Source organism: Amphibalanus amphitrite, unplaced genomic scaffold (assembly GCF_019059575.1).
Source record: "Amphibalanus amphitrite isolate SeventyFive unplaced genomic scaffold, NRLGWU_Aamphi_draft 000361F_arrow, whole genome shotgun sequence".
NCBI lineage: Eukaryota > Metazoa > Arthropoda > Thecostraca > Balanomorpha > Balanidae > Amphibalanus > Amphibalanus amphitrite.
In genome coordinates, this window is record NW_024881855.1 from 498,792 (window position 1) to 523,067 (window position 24,276).

Below are 24,276 nucleotides of genomic sequence, written 5' to 3' on the forward strand. Positions count from 1 at the left end.
GCACACACCAGCTTAAAGTCATAACCGATCACGGTAGTTGTATTGCACCTTGTGACGCAGAGCACACAGTCTGGGGCCATGACAGGCCGGCGGTGGACAGCGAGCCTCACTACCGGCGCCCTAACACACTCCTACGCACCCGGTCTGTCCACTTTACCCCAAACATCGCTGTCATGCGCATCACTAACAGGGAACTGGGAGAATCCCGCCGCGGGACCGGGAGGGGGAGTTTGCCAAGGGAAACCCCTGAGGCCTGGAGAGCTAGCAGTGCCCTCTGACGGATTCACCCACCGAAATAGGATCGGTAGGTCCGGTGGGATAGGCGGGGAGCAGGCAGACATAACACATATTACCTACCAGTAATATCATTCGTTCGGGCATCGCGACCGACAGAGGACAGAAAACTAGTGCGGCTGGAAGTACAACAGATACAATTACAGCGGCGGCGACAGCATTGCATAGACGTATACGACCGCGACTAAACGAACCACATATTATCAGAATAGCAGGCGACATTCGGCACAGAAATCGGGTCTCTTGTTAACAAGAACAGTCGATGTTACGTGAGCTGGCACGGGGTACGCTGCGGAGGATTATGCAAAGCAGCATCTTCACATAATGCTAGCAAAGGAACACGAGCAGTTGCGATTAATTAATACACTTTGCTATAGTTTCAGGGAAGAAGGCAATTTTAGGAACATGCATCCGCAACGCCCGAGATAATCGTTCGAATAAAATATTATGAACCCTTACATGGGAGGCTATGAATAACGCCTCAGCCGTTTACACTGCATTTCAACTCCTTCAAACGCCGTTTGCATCGCTCGTTGCTTAAATATGACACACGTTTCCATCTAGTTAGTAAACGCTCTCCAGCCCCTACGCGCCAATGACTAACAAGGGCGTAACAATGGCAGCCAATACCCGTCCCTCGGTATGGATGGACTCCCTGTTACCCAGCTATCACTGCTGTAACTCTCATCACAGGCACTCCGCTCCCCACCAGCACACTCAGTCCGCGATCAAACGGTAATTAGGCCGTACTAATTAGGTCGTTATATGTCCATTATGACCTCAAAGTCTACTTCTTTCAGTCCGACGGAAGACCAGGAAACCCTGGTCAACAGTGCCTATGAATGGAACAAAAATTTCCTTAAATCTTATTTGCCGAATGCCGGCCACTTTGGCTGATACCGGTACAAACATGTATCGGTAGAGTGTCAGAGACACCTCGCTAGAGTGTCTCTGATTAAAAATAATTAGATTGTTTTGTTCTAGAGTAGATTAAGCCTTCGCTATTTGTTCGAAGTCTTACTCGGTTTGGCTACCATCGGTTATGTTGCCTCCCTACTCAAAGTCTCGCCAGACCTCTACGGCCGGCCGGCCATGTAACACAGCAACAGGTACTCATAAGTCATAACTCTCGCCTCGAAAAGCCGAAACCCGCGGAATGGACTTTTTAAGTCGACCCGCTCAGCAATTGCATTGGAAAAGAATACGAGATACAAAGTAGCCAAGCTAACGTAAGAGATTCGTAATGTTTCGAAAATTATGAAAAACTATTAATGATGTGGACTTTTAGAGCCCAGCAGAAATGAAGCATACCTCCGCCAAAGGCCGTGTGTTCTGAACACATCACATCAAAACCCCACTTTCATCACACCAAACAGATCACACATCACACTTAAATAGAAGTTTTGACGGGACCCAGTCCCCACTGGCATACTTCTAGCATTCTCTAGAAGCGCAACAACAGGAAACAACAGTCTCCTCTATAACCTCTGTCTAGACGCCTTCTGTACCGTCATGGCACCGCCAACTACTTAACTAGCTCCGCGTCCCCTTCCGTGCCGCAGCATCGTACCCGGCCTCCTGACCCCTGCAATAAGTACTACAAATAAGTACTACTACAATCCGTCTACGTCACCGAGTGGGCCGCGCCGTCATCAGAGGTCGTCATCGGTGCCGGCGGCGGCGTCATCACAGCCGTTCTCGTCGGGAGCCGTCAGCGGGTCGGGCGTGGCCGAACCGCTCTTGCTCGCGGCTATGGCACCCATGGCGGCGTGCACGCGGAAGTGCAGCCGGTTGATCATGTTGTAGCCCTTGTAGCCGGACCTGACGGAAAATAGAGGGAGCGGCGGGTTAGAGGAGCGATGGAGCGATGGAGTGAGAGGGACGCAGAGAGCGAAGGGAAAGGCGGTATACGATCGAATCTATGTGGTGACGATGAAGCTAAAAATTCCCCACATCTTCACCATGGAAAAATTACTTTCTGCCACCCAGTCAACCGCCTTCAGTCTTCAACCCTAGACCATCCCGACTCCCTATCCACCATCCAGCACCCTAGCCACAGTCCTGTCATCCACACGACCTCAGCCACCCCGCCACCATCCCCCCCACTCACTTGGCGTGTTCCAGTATCTTGACGGCGTCCTCCGTGCGGCCGGCCTGAAGCGCCAGCAATCCGAGCTCGAGCCAGGCGAACGGTACCAGGTAGTGGTCGTCACGCAGCTGCGACTGCAGCCGCGTGACGGCCAGCAGTGCCTCCTCTGCCTGCAGCGGACTGCTGAGGTGCACCAGGCAGACTCCGCGCAGCAGTAGCAGCAGCGCGCGCTCGTCCGCGGCGAACTCCGACGCTGCTGAGGAGGCAGGGTTAGAAAAGGGGAATGGTCAGACTTGGCAGCTGAGCTACTGTGGAGAGGGAACGCGAAAATTGCCGAGAACCAGGGCGAAGCAGCGCTCCTCTCATCCATGTTTGTTGATCTACATCAGACAGATGTCACAATTTAGATAAATTAACGACCCAGTTTAATTGAGCCTATTTTGATCTGCCACATGGTCGCCAGCGTCATGATTAATTTGAATAAAATCAGAGCCCCGATCAGTCTACCAACCACCCCAAACCCACCCACGTCCCACACCTCATGTCACCTATATTACACTTTCCGCTTCCGAACATCTATCTCAGTTCGCCGCGACCGCAGCGCCTCTGCACTCACCGGCCTTGTTATCGAGCGCCGCCAGCTCGTGTTCGACCTCAGAGAACACATCCTCTACCAGGTGGCGCCGTTTGCGCAGAATTTTAAACCCGTTCCACAGGTAGAGCAGCTCATAGCCGGGCATCAGCAGGCGGCCGCCCTGCGCCAGGTAACGGCGGGACTTCCTGATAACAAACTTCTCTGCCGGCACCGACTTCCCGGCGATGCGCTGCTTGAAGTCAGGCAGCGTGTTCATGAGGGTGTTGATCTCCTGGCGCTGGGAGTCTTCTCCCGGGGACTGTTCGGCCAGCATCAGCAGCGAAGCGGCGCGCAGGTAGCTGTAGATGGTGCGCGACCAGCGCGACTCGCGCAGCAGCAGACCGGCGAACTCGGCGGCCTCTTCCCACTGTGACAGGAACCTGCGAAGAGCGAGACGTCAGCGGGCGGAGGGAAGGCATGCCTTCACACAAGGTCCATCTTGGGCTTATGTAGTTTCGACTACAGCTTAGCAGTGGTAAACTGCTAAAAAAAAAATTATCTGACAACCCGTGATTCCTCTTCTACCCAGTATGTGCAATTTGTGAACCTCTCACATGCATATTGTTTCAGAAGAGCTCTCATACCCCCTGCACTCACAATTGTTCCAGAAGAGGTCTCAGAAGGGCCGCATCCCCCAGCACTCACACATTGTTACCCCAAGACTCACACATTGTTCCAGAAGAGCTCCCAGAAGCAGACGTGATGGAACTGTGTCCAGCAGCGCTGACTCTGCCAGCTCTCCCGGTACAGCTGCGCACTGCGCTCGAAGTGACCGCGCACCAGTTCCAGGCGGCCGGCGAAAAACAGGAAAAACGCACCGTTCGGGTATGTCTGTAAGATAAGAGTAGGGGAGGCGGGGTTAGAGCGGCAGGCGAACAAAAAACGTTTTCTTGTCTGTAATTTGGGTATTTTGTTTTAAACTGAAGTGGATGAAGATGAAATGACAGGTGGTAGGGATTATGTAGAACGGGATTAGCATATTAGCGGAAATCATCTATCGTGATCTGCAGATTAAGAGTTTATCAGCTCTAAGCGTCGACCAGACTGGCGGAACGCACCCTGACATCTGTAGTTATCCATAATAAAGAATATGGAGCATGACATACAACGAGAACACAGAAATCCCCTTAGGCGGCCAACTCCACTTTGAATCGAGTTTATAAGCACAACAAATCACGCAGCCTTCAACGACCAGTAATCACATACAAGGAAATAGCATCTTCGCTACAGCATAGATTGTACTTTCCCACAGTTGTGCTTGCGTTGGGTACATCTAAACATCGTATCAACAACATGCATGTTGCGGCGCATTACGTGGAAGGCTGGGTTTGTTTACTTGATCTAAAAAAAGACAGTTAACCCGGCAGGCGGTGGGCCTACCAGCCACCTTCCGCGCGGTGGGGGGGGGGCACTTTTTTGCCCCCCCCCCCGTATCTCTGAAACTACTGGGTGAAACTACTACTGAAACTACTGAAACTACGGGTCCGGAAAATTCAAACGGCGTTCGATAGCCTGTCAAATTTGTCGAGGGAAACAAAATTTAATTGACCTCGGAGTCACCGATGACGTTACAGGTCAGGTCAAAGATAAAATGTTTCAACGTTCACGGGGCTTCTAGGGAAAGCACTACCGTAAAGTGGGGCTATTTGAGACAGTGGGGCTATTTGAGACAGTATTTAAAATCGCTATAAAATGAAGATCGTTTGATTTTTGTGTGATATTTTTGCTCAGGGAGGTGTGGAATCGAGCATTAAATCGCCTGAGCAAAAAATTAAGCATAAATTTTAAGTGGTTTTTATTTTGTAGCGATTTTAAATACTGTCTCAAATAGCCCCACTGTCTCAAATAGCCCCACCTTACGGTATAACACCGAGTAAAACGCATTTTGTCGAAAATCAGCGATAAGGCGTCAGTTGTCTAGTACATATGTTGCTATTAGAGGTCACTGGTCATACCAGGTCAGGTCACAGGTCAGGTCACCAAAGGTCACCAAGGATCCCCACATAAACCCAACTTTACTAAGGTTGTGCTATGCATGTTTTACGGCCAGTTTTTCATTTCCAACTCAATGGTGGTGGTTATAAGATCATCAGGTACGGTTTAGGTCACTTTCTGGTGGAGGTCAGGTCAAGGTCAGGTCAAAAAAAGGTCAAATTTCAAAGTTGATATTTTTGCATAAAATGGGTATCGATTCGATGCAGCTCGTCACGGGGAGTCTAGTGGTGGTCTTTGTTTTGCGCTACGAGGTCTAGAATTGCTAAAAATTGAGTTTGAAAATTTGACGTCATCAATTTTGAAGTTTTTTCGCTATAACTTGGCCAAAAAAGAGGTATCGATCTCAAATTTGGTATGTAGATAGAAGGTGGTAGGGGCTATCACATATATTCCGGTTTTTTTGAAATTCAAAAACCTTTTGGGATTTTTTGGCTATTGTTTTCAAAAAATCTATTTTTTTTATTTTTGGGGGTCAAAATCCAAAAAATTCGAAAAACCGAAATAGCAGTTTTGTAGTCCTTTTAATTCCACACCTTTTATGTCGGAAACATTTTTCTGTATCTCTACAGTTGTAGACCTGACAGCTCTTCCCGCGAAACCTTTTTTTTTTGGGTCGAAAATGGCAAAAATGACGTCACTCTGACGTCATTAGCGGCCAACCTATCATAGCCTTTGGAAAAATTTTGGTCACCATGTGCGCTAGCGGCTCCCGGGAGGGTACTGAAAGTTTGGTGACGATCGGCGCAGCGATTCTCGAGATATAGCGAAAAAAACTAAAGGGGGGGGGCAAAAAATGCCCCCCCCCCACCGCCTGGAAGGTTAATGGCGGTTAGGGATACGGACGATAGTTGACCGATTATAGTATTGTCGGTCCTGAGTCTGTGCTGGAATTGGATATGCCTGAAGTTGTCACTTTTGTGGCTGATGAAACGGTCCACTGAACTGATCCCTCCAAAACTGTTGACATGCGCGAACCCTGCTGATTACAGATTCTATACCACTGCATCTGAAAGACTAGGGCCTCGTTTGGCCTAAACCGCCATCTAATATCTATTATATAATGTAATTAATTCAGCCAACGTTTTGAAACCTAGTACGCACAGACAATTTATTATCCAGAATATCTCAACAAACTCCTCGTCCATCCAAACAACATCAGATCCTCTCCCAGCCCAGCCGACCCAAACCGCACGACTCACGACTAGCTGTTCGGAGAGAATGCGCTCGGAGGCCACTAGGTCTCCCTCCGAGTTGCTCATGAAGTAGGTGGCGACCAGGTGGTACCCCAGCAGCACCAGACTGCACAGAGAGCGGTGGATGCTCTCAGTCAGCGAAAATCCCGTCTCCAGCTCCCGCAGTCCAATGTCCTGGACGAGGGGAGGGGGGGGGGGGTCAGTGGCGGGGAGCGGGGGTGGGTAGGGTGGTGGGTGGATGGGCAGCCCATCAGTAATTGTGTTACGCTGGTACGTTAGTGACAGACGGCAGTCAGCGGCAGGGTACGAAGAACACAACGGAAGGACTAGGGCGGCTGGCAGCGGGGTCACAGCGACTGGTGCACAGCCCGACAGAGGCCGGGAGGGACAGCGAGAGAGTCGGGTCAAGAGCATCGCATATATACCGATGTGAAAGGGGAGCTGGGAACATAAGCGCGAGCTTCGGTGATCCATCCGGCACAGTTATCGACCGATGCCGCAGGGTCACACCGCTGGTCTGAGAGGTCCGACGAAATAGCGGGGTTTGTGCGTAGGTAGTGGGCACCATAATCATTTTCATTTGAGTCTTTTCAGTCATAGAAAAATCATTGTGTGACGGTATGCTAAGTGACACGCATAGGTCTTGCAATCAATGCTCTATTCTTTGGAGCAAACAGGCTATCAGTGTTTCCCATTATCCTAAATCCGGCATTCGTTCCAAAATAAAAAGAAACTAATAAATTAACAACCAATCAACTTCTAATCACTTCTAATAATAAGGTCATAGCTAAGTACCAACTCATATGCAGCATTACCCGGATGTCAGCTACGCCAAGCCCTTCCGCGACATATCACCCACTCATCAGCCGGCGCCACTGCAGTAATCACCCATCAAGTGGGGGTCTACCCTGGCTCAGTCGCGATAGCACGCGGCGATACTCCGTCATATAGGGGCGCCAGGCTGCCAGCGGGCGCTATCGACCGGTGGTGGCGCGTGACTCACAAAACGGCCCGCCCCGAATGACGTACGGCTAGGGACACCTGTGGCCACCGTAGCATGTAGGCCGACACTGGGGTTAATTGTATGGTGTGACTGGTGCTTTACGAACTACGTAGTCCGTCGGAGCTGCCTGGTACCGGTCGCTACACTTGGAGTTATGGGATGGCTTGAATTTGAGCTTGGCATTTAGACTTCCCAAGCGTATGTCGCTTGAGCTAAGATATGGTATTCGCGGTTTCCGAGCATACATCTATAGCTACACTAATGGAAAGCGGTGAATGATTGCCGTTGGCTGGGCGCACCGATTATAAGAAGTTCATGAATTCGCATAAGTGTACGACAGCGTGCAACTGAAATATCGGGCTACGTACATACGTCGTGCATGCTTGTCGCGTGGCAAAGTGTTTCGCAAAAGGTGATTGATTCATTCGCACTGCAATACAAGTGAAAAGAATAAAATGTAGCAAATACTCAACTCACCTCCTTCGCCTAGCAGAGACAGAGAAGTGAAAGAAACACGCTCATCTCAGACAGTTGTTAGTGTCATTTCAGAAAACAGTACACGGTAAAGACGGCAGAAGTGAGCAGAATAGCGATGAAGAAAAAGGACGACATTGGACACATTTGGAATTTTGTGTCATAAATCCCATCGGTACCAGCGTGAATATATCCCACAGTATGAATCAGAGATCGTACCGAGATCTTCATCTGTTGTGTAACTCGTTGCAGATAATTAACCCGCGCCCAGATGGGGTCTGCCGAGCAACGCGGTATGATGGGGGGGGGGGGCATTTTGCCCCCCCCCCTCAGATCTCGAGAACCACGCAACATAGCGACAAGCGGTAAATGGTGTTGGATAGCCCCAACGGGGAACTACCTTGTGACCCAATTTCATTGACCTCGGTCAAACCGATGACGTCACAGGCCAGGTCAAAGGTCGAATTTTCACCGTTTACAGGCATTTCAAGAAATGCGTTGTAAAATCGTTTAAAATGCATTTCATTGAAAATCATCGATGGGGAAATGTTCTTCAAACACATATTTTGCTATTTGAGATCACTGATACCAGGTCAGGTCACAGAGGTCAGGTCACTGGGGGGTCACAATATGAAAGTGTCGTGTGATACATGTTTTATGGTCCATTTTACATGACAAATGCGATTATGTGGGTCAGACAGACTTTAGGGCCAGCTTAGGTCACGTTTTGGTCAAGGTCAGGTCAAGGTCAGGTCAAGGTCAGGTCAAATTAGGTCAAATTTCAAAGTTGATATTTTTGCATAAAATGGGTATCGATTCGATGCAGCTCGTCACGGGGAGTTCAATGGTGGTCTCCGTTTTGCGCTACGAGGTCTAGAATTGCTAAAAATTGAGTTCAAAAATTTGACGTCATCAATTTTTAACAGTTTTTTCGCTATAACTTGGCCAAAAAAAGAGGTATCGATCTAAAATTTGATATGTATATCGAAGAGCGCAGGGGCTATCACATATATTCCGGTTTTTTCGAAATTCGAAAATTTTTTGGAAATTTTTTGAGTTTTTCTAAAAAAATCATTTTTTTGGGGGGGGGGGGTCAAAACGGCCCCCGGTCAACAGACATGGAAGCCCAAATCTAGTCGGATATGAAAATTCTTCTAAATCCATAGACTTTAATGCTAAATTGACTATATTTGAGAGGGTTTTATGAAGATACATGACCAGATACAGAAAAAAGCGAGATGCTATCTTGTAGATTAAATCATCTACTATCTGCGACTTTTGAAGTGTTTTTCAATCTGAGGTACGGAAATCGTGTTCCCAAGAGACTGAAAGTAGACATGCTTTACATTAGACCCAATGGCAAAAATTCGGAAATTGACGAAATTGGCCATATTTACGTCGGATTTCTGAAAATTTCTAGACAGGATATATAAAAACCCGAGATGCTATCAGGTGGGAAATTTCATTGTCTATTATCGCTTTTGGAAGTGTTTTTCGATCTGAGACCGACAAATCGTGTTCCCAAGAGACTGAAAGTAATCCTGTTCTACAGCAAGACAATGGCAGAATTCTAATATTTGATGGAAGATATGTTAGGTGATAATAACCTTACTACTAATTGCAATGCTTCATTGGAAAGCTCAACACTGGTACTATCATCGGTCTTTGCATTGCTATTTCACAGAACGACAAGAAATAACGTTTTGAAGCCTTTGAATATTGACTTACTTTTCATCGACGGGCTCGATCCCCATCACCACCAACAATTTTCCGGGAAGTCAGGATTTTGTAGATATTTAAGCAGAATTGCAGAGCTGTGTTAATACTACGGCACTTAAATACACATTTTAGGAAAACTGCTTTTTTCTTAGCATGAGTTAGGTCTCAGAAACAGCAACATGTCGATATAATGAGGAAAAATAAGTGCAAATGATCGCGCAAGAGAGTATCCTTAGCTCCCTAGCAACCACCTAGCAACGTAAGGCAAAATAGTAAACAACTCCTGTTGATATCAGGTACTCAGCCTTGGAAGCACACTAGACGGTCACCATACTGGGCTTCATACTGAATTTTGCATACCAGAATGGATGTTTCCAACTAAAATAATTTTTTCGCGAAATTTATCCTTGTTGCCCTACTATTTTTCGTAAAACCGAGATATACAAACTTCATGATATCAAAAATAATATTGTGATAATGAAAACCGCCATATAAAACAAGATAATTGCTGAGATCATGCCTACTAAACTTAGTCCTACCCCCTAATTCAATATACCCTGGGTCAAAATCCCAAAATTTCGAAAATCCGAGATAGCAGTTTTGTAGCGCCGTCTTTTGTCTACACAACCACATAAAGAACTTTAAAATTGCTTGTTAACTGTAGAATTGGTGAGCGTTTCAAGATGTCATGTTTTTTGCTCATTTTTACTCGAACATGACCTCAGTTTGACCTCAATAACTCCTGACCTGAGGTGACCTGTGACTTGATTTTTTGTGTGAAGGTGTCAAATTGATGTCCGGTAAGGTACCTACCCAAAATTTAGCGGCGCTGCGCGCCGCCGTTTTCTCGCTATTTAAGAAAAACCACAGGGGGGGGCCAATGGCCCCCCCCCATCAGGGCGCGGGTTAAAAATCAACAGATCAGAACATAAGTATGAAGTACCGCACTAAACACACAGATCCTGCCCATTCGTACCTTGTTTCCAGTGAAACCCACGAACTCCAGAAGCTTCAGAATTTTCGCCGGAAGCTGTGAGATCATCTGCAAGAGAACAATTCATCAGCATTCACGTCAAAAAGTGAGAAATGAACGTCATCAAAGCAACCAATCATGTCTCTCAGCCCATACCAACGTTCCTACGAAACCATTGAATGCTAAAAATAAGATCACCGTCCACATTTTCTGTCTCCCGAGTCGACTCTATAACCACTTCCTGAACCCCAATACCGCCTTACCAGGTTGAAAGTGCCGACGCCCAGTCGCACTCCGCCCTCAAAGTGCTGTTTCGTCTTGGATCCCGTCCAGTCCCTGTGTTTCAGCATCTGCCAGCAGTCCCTGTCGAGGACGGTTATAGCGGTCAACACAATTCAGCTTTCGTCGCTACTGGGGACGGAAACAGCTTAAACTGCGACAGCGTATGTGACGTAACGGTTCCCCATTAGCGGCGATAGACACACTAAAAGGGTACATTATCAATCCATTTATGCGGCCACTAAGTGCTGGCCACGTTTAGCATTCTGCAGCAAAGGCCATTAAAAATGTCAACACTCGAATAACCGCAGCAAGGAAAAAAGTCACCACATTGACTAAGCCTGACTACTAACCAAGAGCAAAGGATCGAAAGTTAGAATATCAGAATGAGTCAGACTAGGAAATACATATGCAGATAGCAGCACCATAAGAGATGAACCATCGACACTTGTATCAACAACAAGCCTCACATTCACCACCCTTCCCCAACATCATCCCGTTGCTAAGCCACGCTTTCCCGCCAGCCTACCTGTAGCAGGTGTAGCACGTTTTGACCTTCAGTCCACCCTTCACCAGGCTGATGAGCGTTTCATCTTCCACGAAGTTGAGCACGGCTCGCAGAAGTAGGCACTTTGCGTAGCAGAGCTCGGCATGCGCCTCCTCTGTAAAATAGAGCACGTCCGGTCAACGAACACGCAACTGTCGGAGATGACTTATCGCCTACGAAGGCACGGTTTCATTTATTAAAAGTACCTTTCAGTTCAGTGAATTTAATCATCGTTATCGATGGAGCGTATCACCATACGCATTCTCGTCACATATCAACTTTGCTCGGGCCGTGCCGGGGAAAGCTGCAGTCAAAATCCCACCCCTACGCACCTTCCGTGTAGAGGCCGTAGTCGGGCTTCTTGACGATCTTGCTGACCGTCTCCCCGAGGGTGCTCTTTCGACGGAAGCGGTTGCAGACCTCGACGCTGGAGCGGAGGACGTCCACGGCTACCTCGATATCCCTCTGTGGTGGGACGAATACACAGTCAGCCGTCAAAGGGACTGAGAAGGGCAGGGACTACACACGCCAAGTAAGTGTAAGTCAGTGTCAGTGGGAGTAAGTGTAAGTAAGCAGTAAGTGTAAGTTAGTGGGAATGGGACGTATTGTAAGCGTAAGTGGGACAACACAGCTGATCAGGTCACAGGGGCGGGAACGGACGGGACAGCGATACTGTGGGATGTGGCCAGCACAGTAGTAAGATTGGTAACGGACCTTACATGCTTCCCAGCACTGAGTTATCACCAGTTACCCGAAACTGGAGCAAACTGCGCATTTTCTAATCGATCTCCGGACAAATTTCATCATCAACCCGGACTCAGTGGGACCACCCACGGCCGCACCGCTCGGCTATCACAACTCCCCGCCCCCATCCATAACCACCCGCCCACCCCATCGCCAACTCACCGGGTCGAACGTCATGATGGCCTGCAGATAGAGCATCGTGCCGTAGCCCATGGCGTGGTACATACTTGAGTCGCGCCTGTCAAAAGACACATGTGTCAGCATCGGCAGAGGCACAGTTCAGTTCATTCAAAAGTTCATCAACGGGTATGAACGGACCAATCATAGACAAAGCCGCAAGTATGAAAAAACCAGACATGAAACTATGAAAGACTAATAAATCGATACAGTATTATTTATACAACTGAACATACAAATACAGCTGGTGGCGGACAGATGTGAAGGAGCGTTGGCAGTAGGCATTATCTGAGGCCGTGACAAGCGACGTGGCGATGTCGCGATGTCGTGGGGAAAACAGAACGCAGAAAAAATGAACGGGGACGCCGGTACTTCACAGCGTTTGTAACGTGAAAATTGACTCATCAATGGACTAATTCAACGGCATGGAACGGGAGTTATTAGACAACTTCCTTCACGTCACATCAGTGACCCCAGCTGGACAACTCCTCCCACAGTGTCTCGGCTGCTCCCTTGAGGCCCCTACTGCCACAGACGGCGCTATTTGCAGTGTTAGTGGGTTAGGCCCGGCGACAGGCCGCGGCCCGGTCGATATGACCGTGAAGGGAAGCCCGGAGCGTCCCGCGCTGGCCCCGACCCCGGGAAAGGTGACGCGCCAGGTTGGTTCCCGACCGCGCCCGGTATGGAAGATAGAGGGAGACAGAGAACGACAGCACGACAAAGCAAGGTCAGAGCAGGGTGGGAGTCGTGTAAGCACAATCAGGTCATCACTTGAGAAAGACCACAGCAATGAAGGGACATGGGAGATTCTTAGCATTCACCGGGTTTACTGTCAAAAAGAAAAGTATGACAAAACGAAAAAATAGACCAAGACTCAAGAGTGTTGGTGATCCACTCCCAAGGATACAGGGTGCGGAGTGCGCGGGTGAAAATCCACTGACCATGGCCGCATTATCTCTCGCGCCTCGTCAAACTGGTTGTTGAAGAAGTAGCGGACGGCCAGACGGCACTCGTCCAGAGACCGCTCCAGCGTCATCGGACCGTGGTGCTCCGGCAGCCTGGGGGCACAACGGGGTCACGGGGTCAAAACGAGGTCACGGGGTCATACTGGGTCAGACGGATTATCGGGGCACACTGCACAGTGGGCGTCGTCCGACCACTACGGCTGATTATGTGAGGATAATTCAGAATTAGGGGCAGACAGAACCCAAGTTATAAGGCGCCCACTCAGTCAGCACAGTGCCACGCCGTACCCATAATTGGTGAATTACGCGTATTATCAACGGATTACCACGACCTTGAATGTGGTTAGCCGGTGCAGATGAAACGGGTTCTAGAGAACCGGTGGCACAGGCCTGCACCGCTGCACCGGCACTAGGTCTAGGTCTACTACTGAAAACCACTAGAGAGCACAAGATCTATCGATAAGCGGCATTAGGATATCGACAGATAAATGCGAAAAATGGGTATGAATAATCGACTAAATTTACCGGGCACAAGGGAAAAAAGAATATAAAATCAATCTGCCTTTAGAAACCGCATTTAAAAAAGGCGAGTTTCATCAACAGCAAACCTCGTAAATTTACGGACACCAGTGCACACAGCGATTAGCCAGTTATGAAGGGGACATTTCAAAGATAATCTGCGGAATTACGTGCTACGTGCACGTCTGGTGAACCCGCCGAATACCAATCATTCCAAACCAAGTGCAGCATACGTAAGCAGCTCACACAATACTTACGTAAACACTGCCTGTTCCTCCACGGCATCCTGAAACTGGACGGAAAACATGACGTCAGTAATTACAACAGCACTATTCTTCGTAATCAGGAGAACGGGTCTTCTAGCCTTGAATAACGGTCTAGAGCAAATAAAACCCACTGAGCTCTGGTACGGGAGGAGCTCTTACGAAACACGAGGTCATCCGGGAGCGACCGTGCTTGGAACAATGCAATTTATTTGTTGGGTTTTCCAAAAGCTGACCAGAGCCACCGGAATATCAGTAGGTGGCCTCTATCCATGCGAGGGAAACTCGGAGAGGCGGTAGCCGTTGAGGAAACAACTGTACGCAAGGAATCGAATACGATGAACAAAATTGAGGAATCGAATACGATGAGCAAAACTGAAAACAAAATATTTCATTTTCTTATTCACATTCGACGCTGAAAAACGTCAAATACTAATGACAGCAGTGCTTTAAGACGAACATGACTTAAATATTTCCGTGGCCAGCGTGAGAACACACACATAAATTTACGATCCTTCAGAATGACCTATGATAGTAGCGCTAGCCTCTAGAGATTCGGAAGGTTTGAGAAGACCTCTGCAATTCTGCATCCCCCAAGTAATCGAGCATCATCCCCATGGTCGCGGTCGAAGTGCTACATTTAGACCCATGGGATTCGCTTACATAACAGCGCTACCTTAACACCAGCTCTCGGCCTGCAGTGGTGGGGCCTCGGCCCGTGGGGATGGCACTGGGAGGCCAGTAAAACAGTTTACGGCCACGCCTCCGGCGGCATTGCGTACAGCCGGGGGCGGCGGTGGGGTGAGCCGGGACGGGAGGGGGAGACGGTTCCACGTGCTGGCTGCGGGTGCAGCAGAGTGGCCATACAGCCGACAAAGTAGCCGTCTGAACGGAAATGGCGACACGCTGACGGTCTGAGATCATACCATCTCGAATGCTGGCCACCAGTTTATGAGCTGGTGTAGGCAGTCATTCCACTTTTGTTTACGTGAGTAGCTTTCTGAAGTAACGATCCGAGAAAAAATGAAATATGATTTATTGACGGGAATCGAGAATTCGTATTCCCTTCTCTTAAAATCTCCATCGGAACCGGTGGCCCATGACCATTTTTCGATTTTTCGAACAACAAAAGGCTCTTCACTCGAACATTTCAATGTTCAATACTGTCAAAGGGACAGGCATACAATTGTTTTATACCTACCGTTGTCATGAAGAAATGAAGAGATACAGCGCCATACAAAATATAAGATAAATAGGGGAGAGTGGGAAAGATGCCCAGGGTTTTGCTATGTCATATATTATTCGAAAATGACGGTCGGAAAGCAAAAACTTGGAGTTTCAACGGAAGCCGACATCATTTTTCTCCAAAAATATCACACTTTCGTGCCTGAAATATGATGACTTTTTTTGCTATTAAGCATCTTCCCGAAGAAGTGAAAGGGGGCGTCTTACCCCACAGGGTGGGAAAGACGCCCCGAAGATGCCCCCTGCACTATAAGTGACATAAATGGGCACGTGAATCGCCTGAACGAATCAGTAGTCCCTTCGAGCCTGCAGTAGACACCGAACGTCATCGTAAGGGCCCTCAAAAGTAGTCGTAAGGGGCTTCAGAGGTCATCGTTAGGGCCATCATAGTCCAACGCGGCCAAACAAGCCTCCGTGGTGGCGTTCGGAGACCACTGTGGGGCCCTTATAGGTCTTCATGATGATTGAGGGCCCTCGAGCCCATCGTGGGGACCTCAGATGCCAGCGCGGCCCGTGGAGCCAACGTGGGAGCCCTCAAAGGATGTCGTGAGGGGCCCTGGAGCCAATAATGGGGCCCACAGAGGCCGTCGTGAGGGCTCTCAGAGTCAGATGCCGCCCAAAAAGTCGCTGTGTGGGCCGAGAGTCCCAGATCGGCTTTTGTCTCGCATCACAAGTATGTAATAAATGATTTGACGGGCTGCTTGAAGGACTGCCTAGTGATTTAGGGGGGCGTCTTTCCCCATCAGGACAGGGGGCATCTTACCCCAAGGTACCGAAGTAACATTAAATCAGTACAATTTGTTAGCCATAAAACTACACCCTGAAACAAACTGTTTGGGACACAGTCCACGCATGTTAATGTATCACGACTATAGCAAGGGACGCAAAAATTATCTACCTTCTTTGATATTTACATATTTGACACCAAAATATTTTTTGAAAGCAGCAAATAAAAAACATGCAATCACCAGCCAGCCGTTGCCAAACTGAGCTTAGCAAATTTTTGTGCAGTTAACAAGGCAGGCTTCCGCTTTACGCTAAGAACATTAATTTTCAGGTTCGATTCTTTGTTTCGCCGCTAGAGGGGGTGGGGCGTCTTTCCCACCCTGGGCATCTTACCCCACTCTCCCCTACCCACAAATGAAAATGTCAACTTTGATGTACCGCAAAAGGATCTCTGATGTTTCATCAGTTTACCATACAAATAACCAAACGTAGGATTAAACAATTACAGATGGGTGATCTGGCGGCAAACACAAAAGAACATACACGCAAAACATGTCCCGGCTCTGTCTCCCACGACCCCACGGCAATAATACATCCCAGGCGAGCTTCTGCAATCTACATCTCATTCGCGACTGGCGGCTCTTCCGGGGGTGGGGGGGGGGGGGGGATGAAGAGTGTGACCTTACCTCGTCATCGTCTCCCGCCGCCGGCTGGGAGTCGGTGGCCGCCATCGGCACGGTCGGCCCTACAGCCGCGGCTGTAACAGACACACAGAGTCGTCAGTTAAAGTCCTAGAGGAATAGCATGATCGTTTTTATTTAAATGTGATTGAGAAATGAAGAGAATCAGTACCAGTTACCGGTCATTCAGTACTGGTCGCATACACTGAACCCTATACATAACACAATACCCGTCACTCGTCAGTCACTGGGCCGTATACAAAAGGTCGCCGGAGATTGCCTGCACTGCTGACAACAAGCACAAACCCCGGGACACTGAATAGCTGAGCGGTGCTATATACCAAACACAATTACTGATGATTCAAAACGACAACGTCCGGGCGATCGCACAACCAAACCGTAACTCAAAAGTCAAAACAATAGTCGCCTGTCCGGAAATTCAAAGCAGCACCGAGAACTACGATCCATTACCGTCATCACCACGCTCATCACACCACAGCGTGTTCCTATCACGTACTGATTGTGGCCTCAGCCGGCATGGTGCCCGTTCAGTCGACCCAAGTGCGCGCGTCCTGCACCGCCGCCCGACTGCGACGGCCGGGGCGTCAGGACGGCGTACCAACGGGCGACCTTGCGCGGCCGCGCGAGCTTCTCCGATTGCCGGGGGCATCTGCCGTCTGGGGCCCGGGGGTGTGCTGCACGGTGCACCGACCGTCGCGCGGAGGAGAGAGGGTACGAATCGGCGTAAACCTTTCGCGGCGTTACATAACGCTAATTCGTCCGCTCAGACCGGACCTTGAGCGCTGTTGCTGAGGGCAGTGGGGCTGACGTACTAATCCAGTTAGCAATTGCAAATTATGCAGATGGACGGGGAACACAGAACGAAGTGCAGCAAGGGCCTCATCTCAATAAAAACAGTGCACATTGCACCTTGACCAGCTAATTCCTTAGCGTTGCAAACCTGGGGAAACATTTCAGCGTAAGTATCTACAGAAATACTACAAGCCAGTAGCCACATCACTAGTAGGGGGACTGCGGTTGCCGGTAAAAACGGTATTTGCTGCGCCTGGGTCTGTCTGCACTCTGCTAGGTTGGGTTCCCGAAACAGCAATAACCAATAAGACGTTTTTGGAGCGACAAACGAGCACAACTGTGAGCCCTGCAATTGCACAAGTGCAAGGTGAGTTCCTATCTGAGCTGGCGAGGTCCTACCTGATCCTATCCTAAAGAGCTGTCCGGCTTCCCTGTGTATGCGCGTGACGCTGCGCTCATTTGCCGGGGGTCTGGGGTAAGGGGTCGGCTTGCTCCCCTTTACCGCGGCCTTGTGCAGCGGATTTTTTAATAAGTAGTTTCGTAGGTACTGTGCCATTTAATACCGGGAGGTATGAATGGTATCGGGAATATCGCTCGACATAACAACAGCACCGGACAAAAGACAATCATTTGGAGCACTAACTTCAATTATCATACTGTACTGCAAGCAAACCTTCTTCGATTCCCTTCAGACGCCTCAGCGAACAATCTACCTCTCGAACATAATTGCGCGCTACGTTATAGGGCACGCGAAGGACCCTCAGGCCTAGTAAGCTGATCACTTCTCGAGTCCTGCGAAATCCACTGAAAGACGGTTCAAAATGCCAGTAGCCTCACTCCGGTACCGTCTACTCCAGACACAACTTCAGCGGCCGAAGATCAACCAGCCCAGTCCGCACGTTAGTTACAATCGTCCAAACTACGAGAGCTGTCACAACTGACAACCCAGGTCCCAGGGGGCTCGGGGCCGGAATTCAGAAGGGCTCGGATGAAAATTACGTAGGGGAGAGTGGGGTTATTTGGCCGGTGGTGTAAATTGGCCGCCCCCACCTGTACCATGTCTAATAAAAGTGAGTGAAATAACTCTAGTCTCTATTCATTTGTCATGGCTAGAAATAGCTGGAGGACAAATGTCAAAACTTTGCCCCTCGTAGTTTTATTCAAAATTAATAAAACGTTAATTACATTAGAAAATGGCAACTTTTGCTTCTGTTTACAAAGTTGTATAACATGTAGTATTTGGGCTAAAAACGAATTCAGACATTATAGCGCCATTCTTGGGAGTGTTCAGCGGTTCCAAGAGCAATTTCATCTAATTCCGTATAGCCGTGATGACTTTATAGACAAAAAATTTCAGAATGGCAATATGGGGTAATTTGGCCGGGACTAGCGGGGCAACTTGGCCGGTGCGCTCATGGTCACTATGCTAGGACGGCCCAAGGGACGGCCGAGTTTTCATGGTCAATTGTACCATAAATGACATGATTCATGACCAACTTTGACTACTTTGATGCCTTACTTCCGATTGGTCAACTGTAAGAGCATGTGACGTCATCAAAGGTTACCAAACGTTTTTTGCTAATAAATCCTTTCATAAAAATGGCACAGCCACACAAATGGTCTCATTCTGTTCAGTTCGCCAAGGCGCATCGAATGATATGCATGATGACCTTGAAATCACGTGACCTTGAGGTCAAGCGACCTGAGGTAACGCGACCTGAGGTCAACCTTTGACCTTGACTTCTCGAGGTCAACACATATATGTTTCGATGCGGACTGACGAGAGAATTACGATGGTACTCAAAGTTTTGGCCTAGCTTGATTACTTCAAAAGTTATTCGTAAAAAACTGTCTTCGCATCTAGAGCCGCTAATTTGGCTATTTTGACCCCTGTGACCCCTGAGTCAACCTCCAAAATACGGCAAATGCGTCATAGGACACACGTCATTGCTGAATCTGAAGCTGACTCGCAATATAAGAGAAAATCCCGACCGCAAACTAACACCGGCCAAATTGTCCCACACCCCCGGCCAAATAACCCTGCTAGTGGGGCAATTTGGCCGCCTTGCAGACCTTTGTAATACGTCACAATTTCAATATAAGTAATTACTCTATCATTTCAAGTTCACTGTCCAGTGAAGTAAAATGAATGCGACACCTGCCAGCGTTGAGAAAATGCAGAAATGTGTCGTCAATTTTAAGCTACATCGTTTTCTAAAAAAAACGGCCAAATTACCCCGCTCTCCCCTACCCGCCATCGAATCTACTTTATGATTTAAAATGTAGATCGTGGGTAGCGAGTGAAGTTAGCTAAGGCTAAGTCTCGCCGAAATTCCTTAGAGCGCCGAAAAAAAATGCGCTTGCGCCGAAATTTCTTCGTCCATCCATGCACCGAAAATTCGGCGCAATCCATCCGATGCGCCGGACATGTCGACGGTAACATGGATTTTTTTCCAGTCTGGTTTCTATCGGGTATTATCAGTAATAATTTTCATAATATGCCTTAACATCTAAATATTGTATTCAATTTCCCCATCAGCCAAATGTGTGCAATTCCGTCAGATAGCCAGAAATGGTGGGCGGAGCCTATTTCGGCTGACAACAGCACAAACAGCTGAATATGTACGGGACGGGCCTATGGTGTGCTTTACATTCAATTTTGAGCCCAGGGTGCAAACGCTATTTCCGCCCAAGACGCAGAAAAACTACTGCAAGCTGATCAAATGTTTCAATAGCACCAGCTTTACAGCCCCCATGACACACATTTGACCTTCCTGAACTGTATTTTTTTTTTATAAATAATATGTTTGAATTGGAAGATTGACAGAGCCAGGGACGACGTTAAACCGCGCCCGAGTGACCGTATCAGTCAATTTCGCCATGGTGGTGGTGGTGGTGGGGGGGGGGGGGGTTGGCCACACCAAGGTATCTTGGGAAGTAAGCAAGCCAGAAAGACGCGGCAATAAGCAATAAAATAGTTCGCTATAAAATCTTTCAGAAATCAGAATCATACCGGTCTTTTTGATCAGGTCATCCCTGAAGTCACTGAAGGTCACCAATGTTCGCGAGCTTTTGTTCCAGATGTTGAAAACTTTTCACAACTCAGTGCACAAGTCGAGAACTTATAGATCTACAGCGCTGCAACAAGGCACATTCGATAGCTCTTTCAAAGGCCTTTCTGAGCTTTATTCTTAAATTTTACCTTAGGCCAACGGTGAAGCATTCAGACGGCAAAACTCAGAATATGATGTTTCTGCAGAACAGTTTTTGAATAATAATTTTTTACTCCAAATTTGTATTACACTTATTTTACCGGCATCACCTTTGTCTCGTCGAGACGCGTCAAACGAACAATAAATTGACTGGAAAAGGTCAACTTAAAAATTTGACCTTAGGTCAAAGTCACGGAAAAGGTCATGCTGCATGTCATTCGATTCGTATTGTTGAACTGAAGACATTCGTGGTGTTTTCAGTGCTCTAGCATATTTATATTTTAACCCGTGCCCTGGTGGGGTCTGTTTACCTATAACGCGACCTGGTGGGGGGAGGAGGGCTATTTTTGCCCCCCCCCCCCTCGTATCTCCGAAACTACTGGACGGATTCGCAAAATTCAAACGACGCTCGTAAGCCCTGCCAAATTCGTTGAAAGAACCATGGGTGGAGAACCTGCCCCGGCCACCCCGGCCGTGGCCGGGGTAACTTTCAGCCTACCCCGGCGCGGCCGGGGTAACTTTTCTACTCTTGTAAATCCTAAAAGCTGTCTCCATACGAGAAAAGAAAACTCACGCTCTTCGAATGTTGACTTCCATGGGCGTAATATTGCAAATCAGGTAGGTATTTACCATTTACTTAACTTGCCATAATCTCCAACCCTAAGACCCGCGTGTGGTCGCCAATGCCAAGATTGCTCTCAAATCCTGTTCAGTTTCGAAATTTTGGCGCGCCTTCGGCGCACTTTTTCAAAACTACTGCTTGACCTCATTGCCTCCAACTGACCTGCCACCAACCGCAACCACACCCGTTTATGAGCGTACCCGTCAGGGTGCTCATAAACACCGAGCGGCCATCATGCTTCGAACTCGGACTGTTGTAACCGGGCCACGTGCTCTCGCCACGCGGAATCCAATGCTCTAGCAACTGAGCTACGAGACCGGGACCAGTCGATATTCCTGGATCGACTCCCTGTTTGTATTATAAGAGCCGCCCAACATTGAAAAAGGCTACGCCCGTGGATGTCAGTGACCTATTTTAGTGCTTTGCTTGGTTCGATCTGTCAATTTCTCTGTAAAGCTTCTACTATGGTGAGTTGTCTTTTTGTAGCTATTTTGAGACACAATAAAAAGCTGAAAACGCAACATTTAGGTACTCAAAATGGCATATGGTTTGGTTTGGGTTCGGTGTGAAATTGGAAGTTTAAGTAAAAAGAAATAATAATTTAAAAGGAAATTGTCTTTTCGATCATTCCAAAAATGTTATGAATAATACGGTGTCGGATACAACGCTCATCCTTGAGCAAACACAGCACCCTATTCCATGCGTCAGAATAGGGGTTTGATGATGACCGTTGAGAACAACGTGAGTATATCGTCTTCCCGCGACTATCGGTCGCCGGCCGGGGTAACTTTTTCAAACATTCTCCACCCATGGAAAGAACTCTAAATTAATTGACCACCGGACCACCAAAGCAGGAAACAACCTGTCCCACCAAACCGACTTCAACTGGCTCCAGTTGCTCCCACCAATCACAGGTTATCCCCATCAGGAGTCAATGAGTGCCTGAGCAACTCAATCAAATACGGGCTCTTACCACCACACCAGGAGACCACTGCTCTAACACTGGCAGATCCAGACCTGCGTTTTTTTTTTTTGGAGGGGGGGCAACTCATGCCAGGAGCCAAACCTAGGGTACCCCCAAATCCTGTTTTCTCATCGGATTTAGGCCACTTATTTTTCGTCACAGCCCTGAAACGATATTTTTTAACTAAAAATATAATAAAAACAGAGGTGGAGATCTCGGGGGGGGTCCTCAGGACCCCCCTGAAAACGAATTACTGCTATGTAAGTCAATGGTACTGCATCCAGCTCGCCTCCATCTGCCCGGCCTGGACCCCCCATGACATTTTGACAGATCTCCACCCCTGATAAAAAAATATAGAAATGGTAGCCCACCCGACCCGTGCCTTTATATTAGGTAGGTACTCTAAAAACACTTCAAATTGCTTTTGTTGACCAGTTAGCCCAGTCCGGGTTGGTGCTTGGCGCAGCCTTCGCGGGCCGGGAGGTGTCGGTTGGACCAAGATTCTTGGTTGGACACCCCTGCCGTTCGGCCCCTGATCAAGCTAGAGCTTCGCGGAAAAAACAAGCGTGTCGCCCGTGAGTAACAAGAGGAAGCCGATGGTACCCAATTTTAGGGTTCTTAGTCATTGGTTGACCGTCCAGTCCAGGTCACAGCAGTATCCCAAAATTTGTCGATTTGGGTGCAAACTGACATCCAAATGAAAATTATTTTGCATTCTCATTCCCATTTTTTAAGAGCTATTTCCCACTTCCAGTTTTACTGGCAGTAAGCATTTGCGTCGATGGTCGTTTTACACCTGCAATCCCTCACAACTGTACACTAGGGTGTCCCAAAAAAGTTTACCTAGGATAAATCTCCGACGCTGAAAGTCAGTTGGGCGCCACTTTTCCATCCTTGAATAACTGCCAAATTTAATAACTGCCAAATCGCTACCAACTTATTAGCGGAAAGGAATTTCTAAAGGAACTTCACTATCGAAGGCTGGAACTTACCAGCCACCAATCATTTTAATGACCATTCCCGGTGCATTGGGGGGGGGGGGGCGGGGGCTATTTCATATTGCCTCCCCTGTCGAGTTTCGAATGGGGGGGGGGGGGCTTTAGCCCCTGCCGCCCCCTGGATCCGCCAGTGTGCTCTAATGACTGAGCTATGGGACATCCTAACAGCAGGTGCATTTTTAGTATATCAAAAATCAGATGTTGGTGGAAAAGGACCTGGGGGTCAAGATAGACAACCGGCAGCTCAAGTTCCGGGAACAGGCTGCCGCAGTTGTGGCCAAATCGTCACACATTCTGACAGTCATTCCTCGATCCTTCGGAGTAATTGATGAGACTACGCTTCCAACACTCTTCCGGACCATGGTTTGCCCCCATCTTGAATACACCAACGCGGTCTGGGGACCCTTCAACCGAGAAGACCAGAAGCGCATTGAACGGGTACAGTGACGGGCCACGAGACTGGTTGCCAGCATCCTCCACCTGCCATGCGAGGAGAGACTCTGGAGCCTGAATTTACCATCGCTCTACTATCGGCGCCGACGATGACCAGAACTTGAGGGCATGAGTGGAAGCTGTCCAAGCCAAGAGTGCGGCGGAACGCCTTCAGCATACGAGTCCTGAACGACTGGAACTCTCTGCAATCCGCTGTCATCGATGCGCCCTCTGTCAATAGCTTCAAGGCCAGGCCTGACAAACACTGGGCTCACGCCAAATACACCATACATTCCAACGACTGATGCAGTAACACACTGACACAAAGCTCGTCCCGTCAGGATCCAAGAGGCCAAAAGGCCTTCCTAAATTCTGCATTTTATAAGTATAAGTATAAGTAAGTAAAAAGGAAAGGTACAGGTAGGCAGGCTGGTACCCACCAGCAAGCTTCTTTCCAAACTGATCTCACAAGTCAATGAGAATTGAGACAACCAATTGCCTTGATGTAAACAGCATCTATATCTGCCATCTGGAAGATGCTATGCAATGAATAAGTCATGAAAATGCTGGATAAGAAATATTTGCTGTAACTGGAGCTGCAGCAGCAATAGGATCCCACTCATATACACCTTGACCTATTCAAGTTCACCTCAAATTACACCCACTCAAAGTGTACATCCATGGTAAACAACTTGTACACAGTCAGATTTGGTCAG

General features: G+C 48.3%; 1 protein-coding gene across 11 annotated transcripts; it reads right to left on the reverse strand.

Moving 5' to 3' along the window:
• Positions 1-24: 24 nt before the first annotated feature.
• LOC122389525 (tetratricopeptide repeat protein 39B-like) lies at positions 25-24,270 on the reverse strand. Of its 11 annotated transcripts, none has more exons than XM_043381658.1 (14): positions 24,001-24,270; positions 16,526-16,596; positions 13,863-13,897; positions 13,063-13,179; positions 12,107-12,182; positions 11,533-11,665; positions 11,183-11,315; positions 10,638-10,737; positions 10,378-10,443; positions 6,212-6,379; positions 3,685-3,848; positions 3,000-3,397; positions 2,405-2,636; positions 25-2,115 (listed from the first exon to the last, which is right to left on the reverse strand). In XM_043381658.1, exons 2-14 carry the CDS (start codon positions 16,568-16,570, stop codon positions 1,947-1,949), a joined length of 1,836 nt encoding a protein of 611 aa, XP_043237593.1. In that variant the 5' UTR covers positions 16,571-16,596; positions 24,001-24,270; the 3' UTR covers positions 25-1,946. The 11 variants fall into 11 exon arrangements, with proteins under 11 accessions (XP_043237593.1, XP_043237589.1, XP_043237592.1 ...); XM_043381654.1 differs by having other exon boundaries at positions 2,405-2,639; XM_043381657.1 differs by having other exon boundaries at positions 24,210-24,260.
• Between the last annotated feature and the right edge of the window lie 6 nt (positions 24,271-24,276).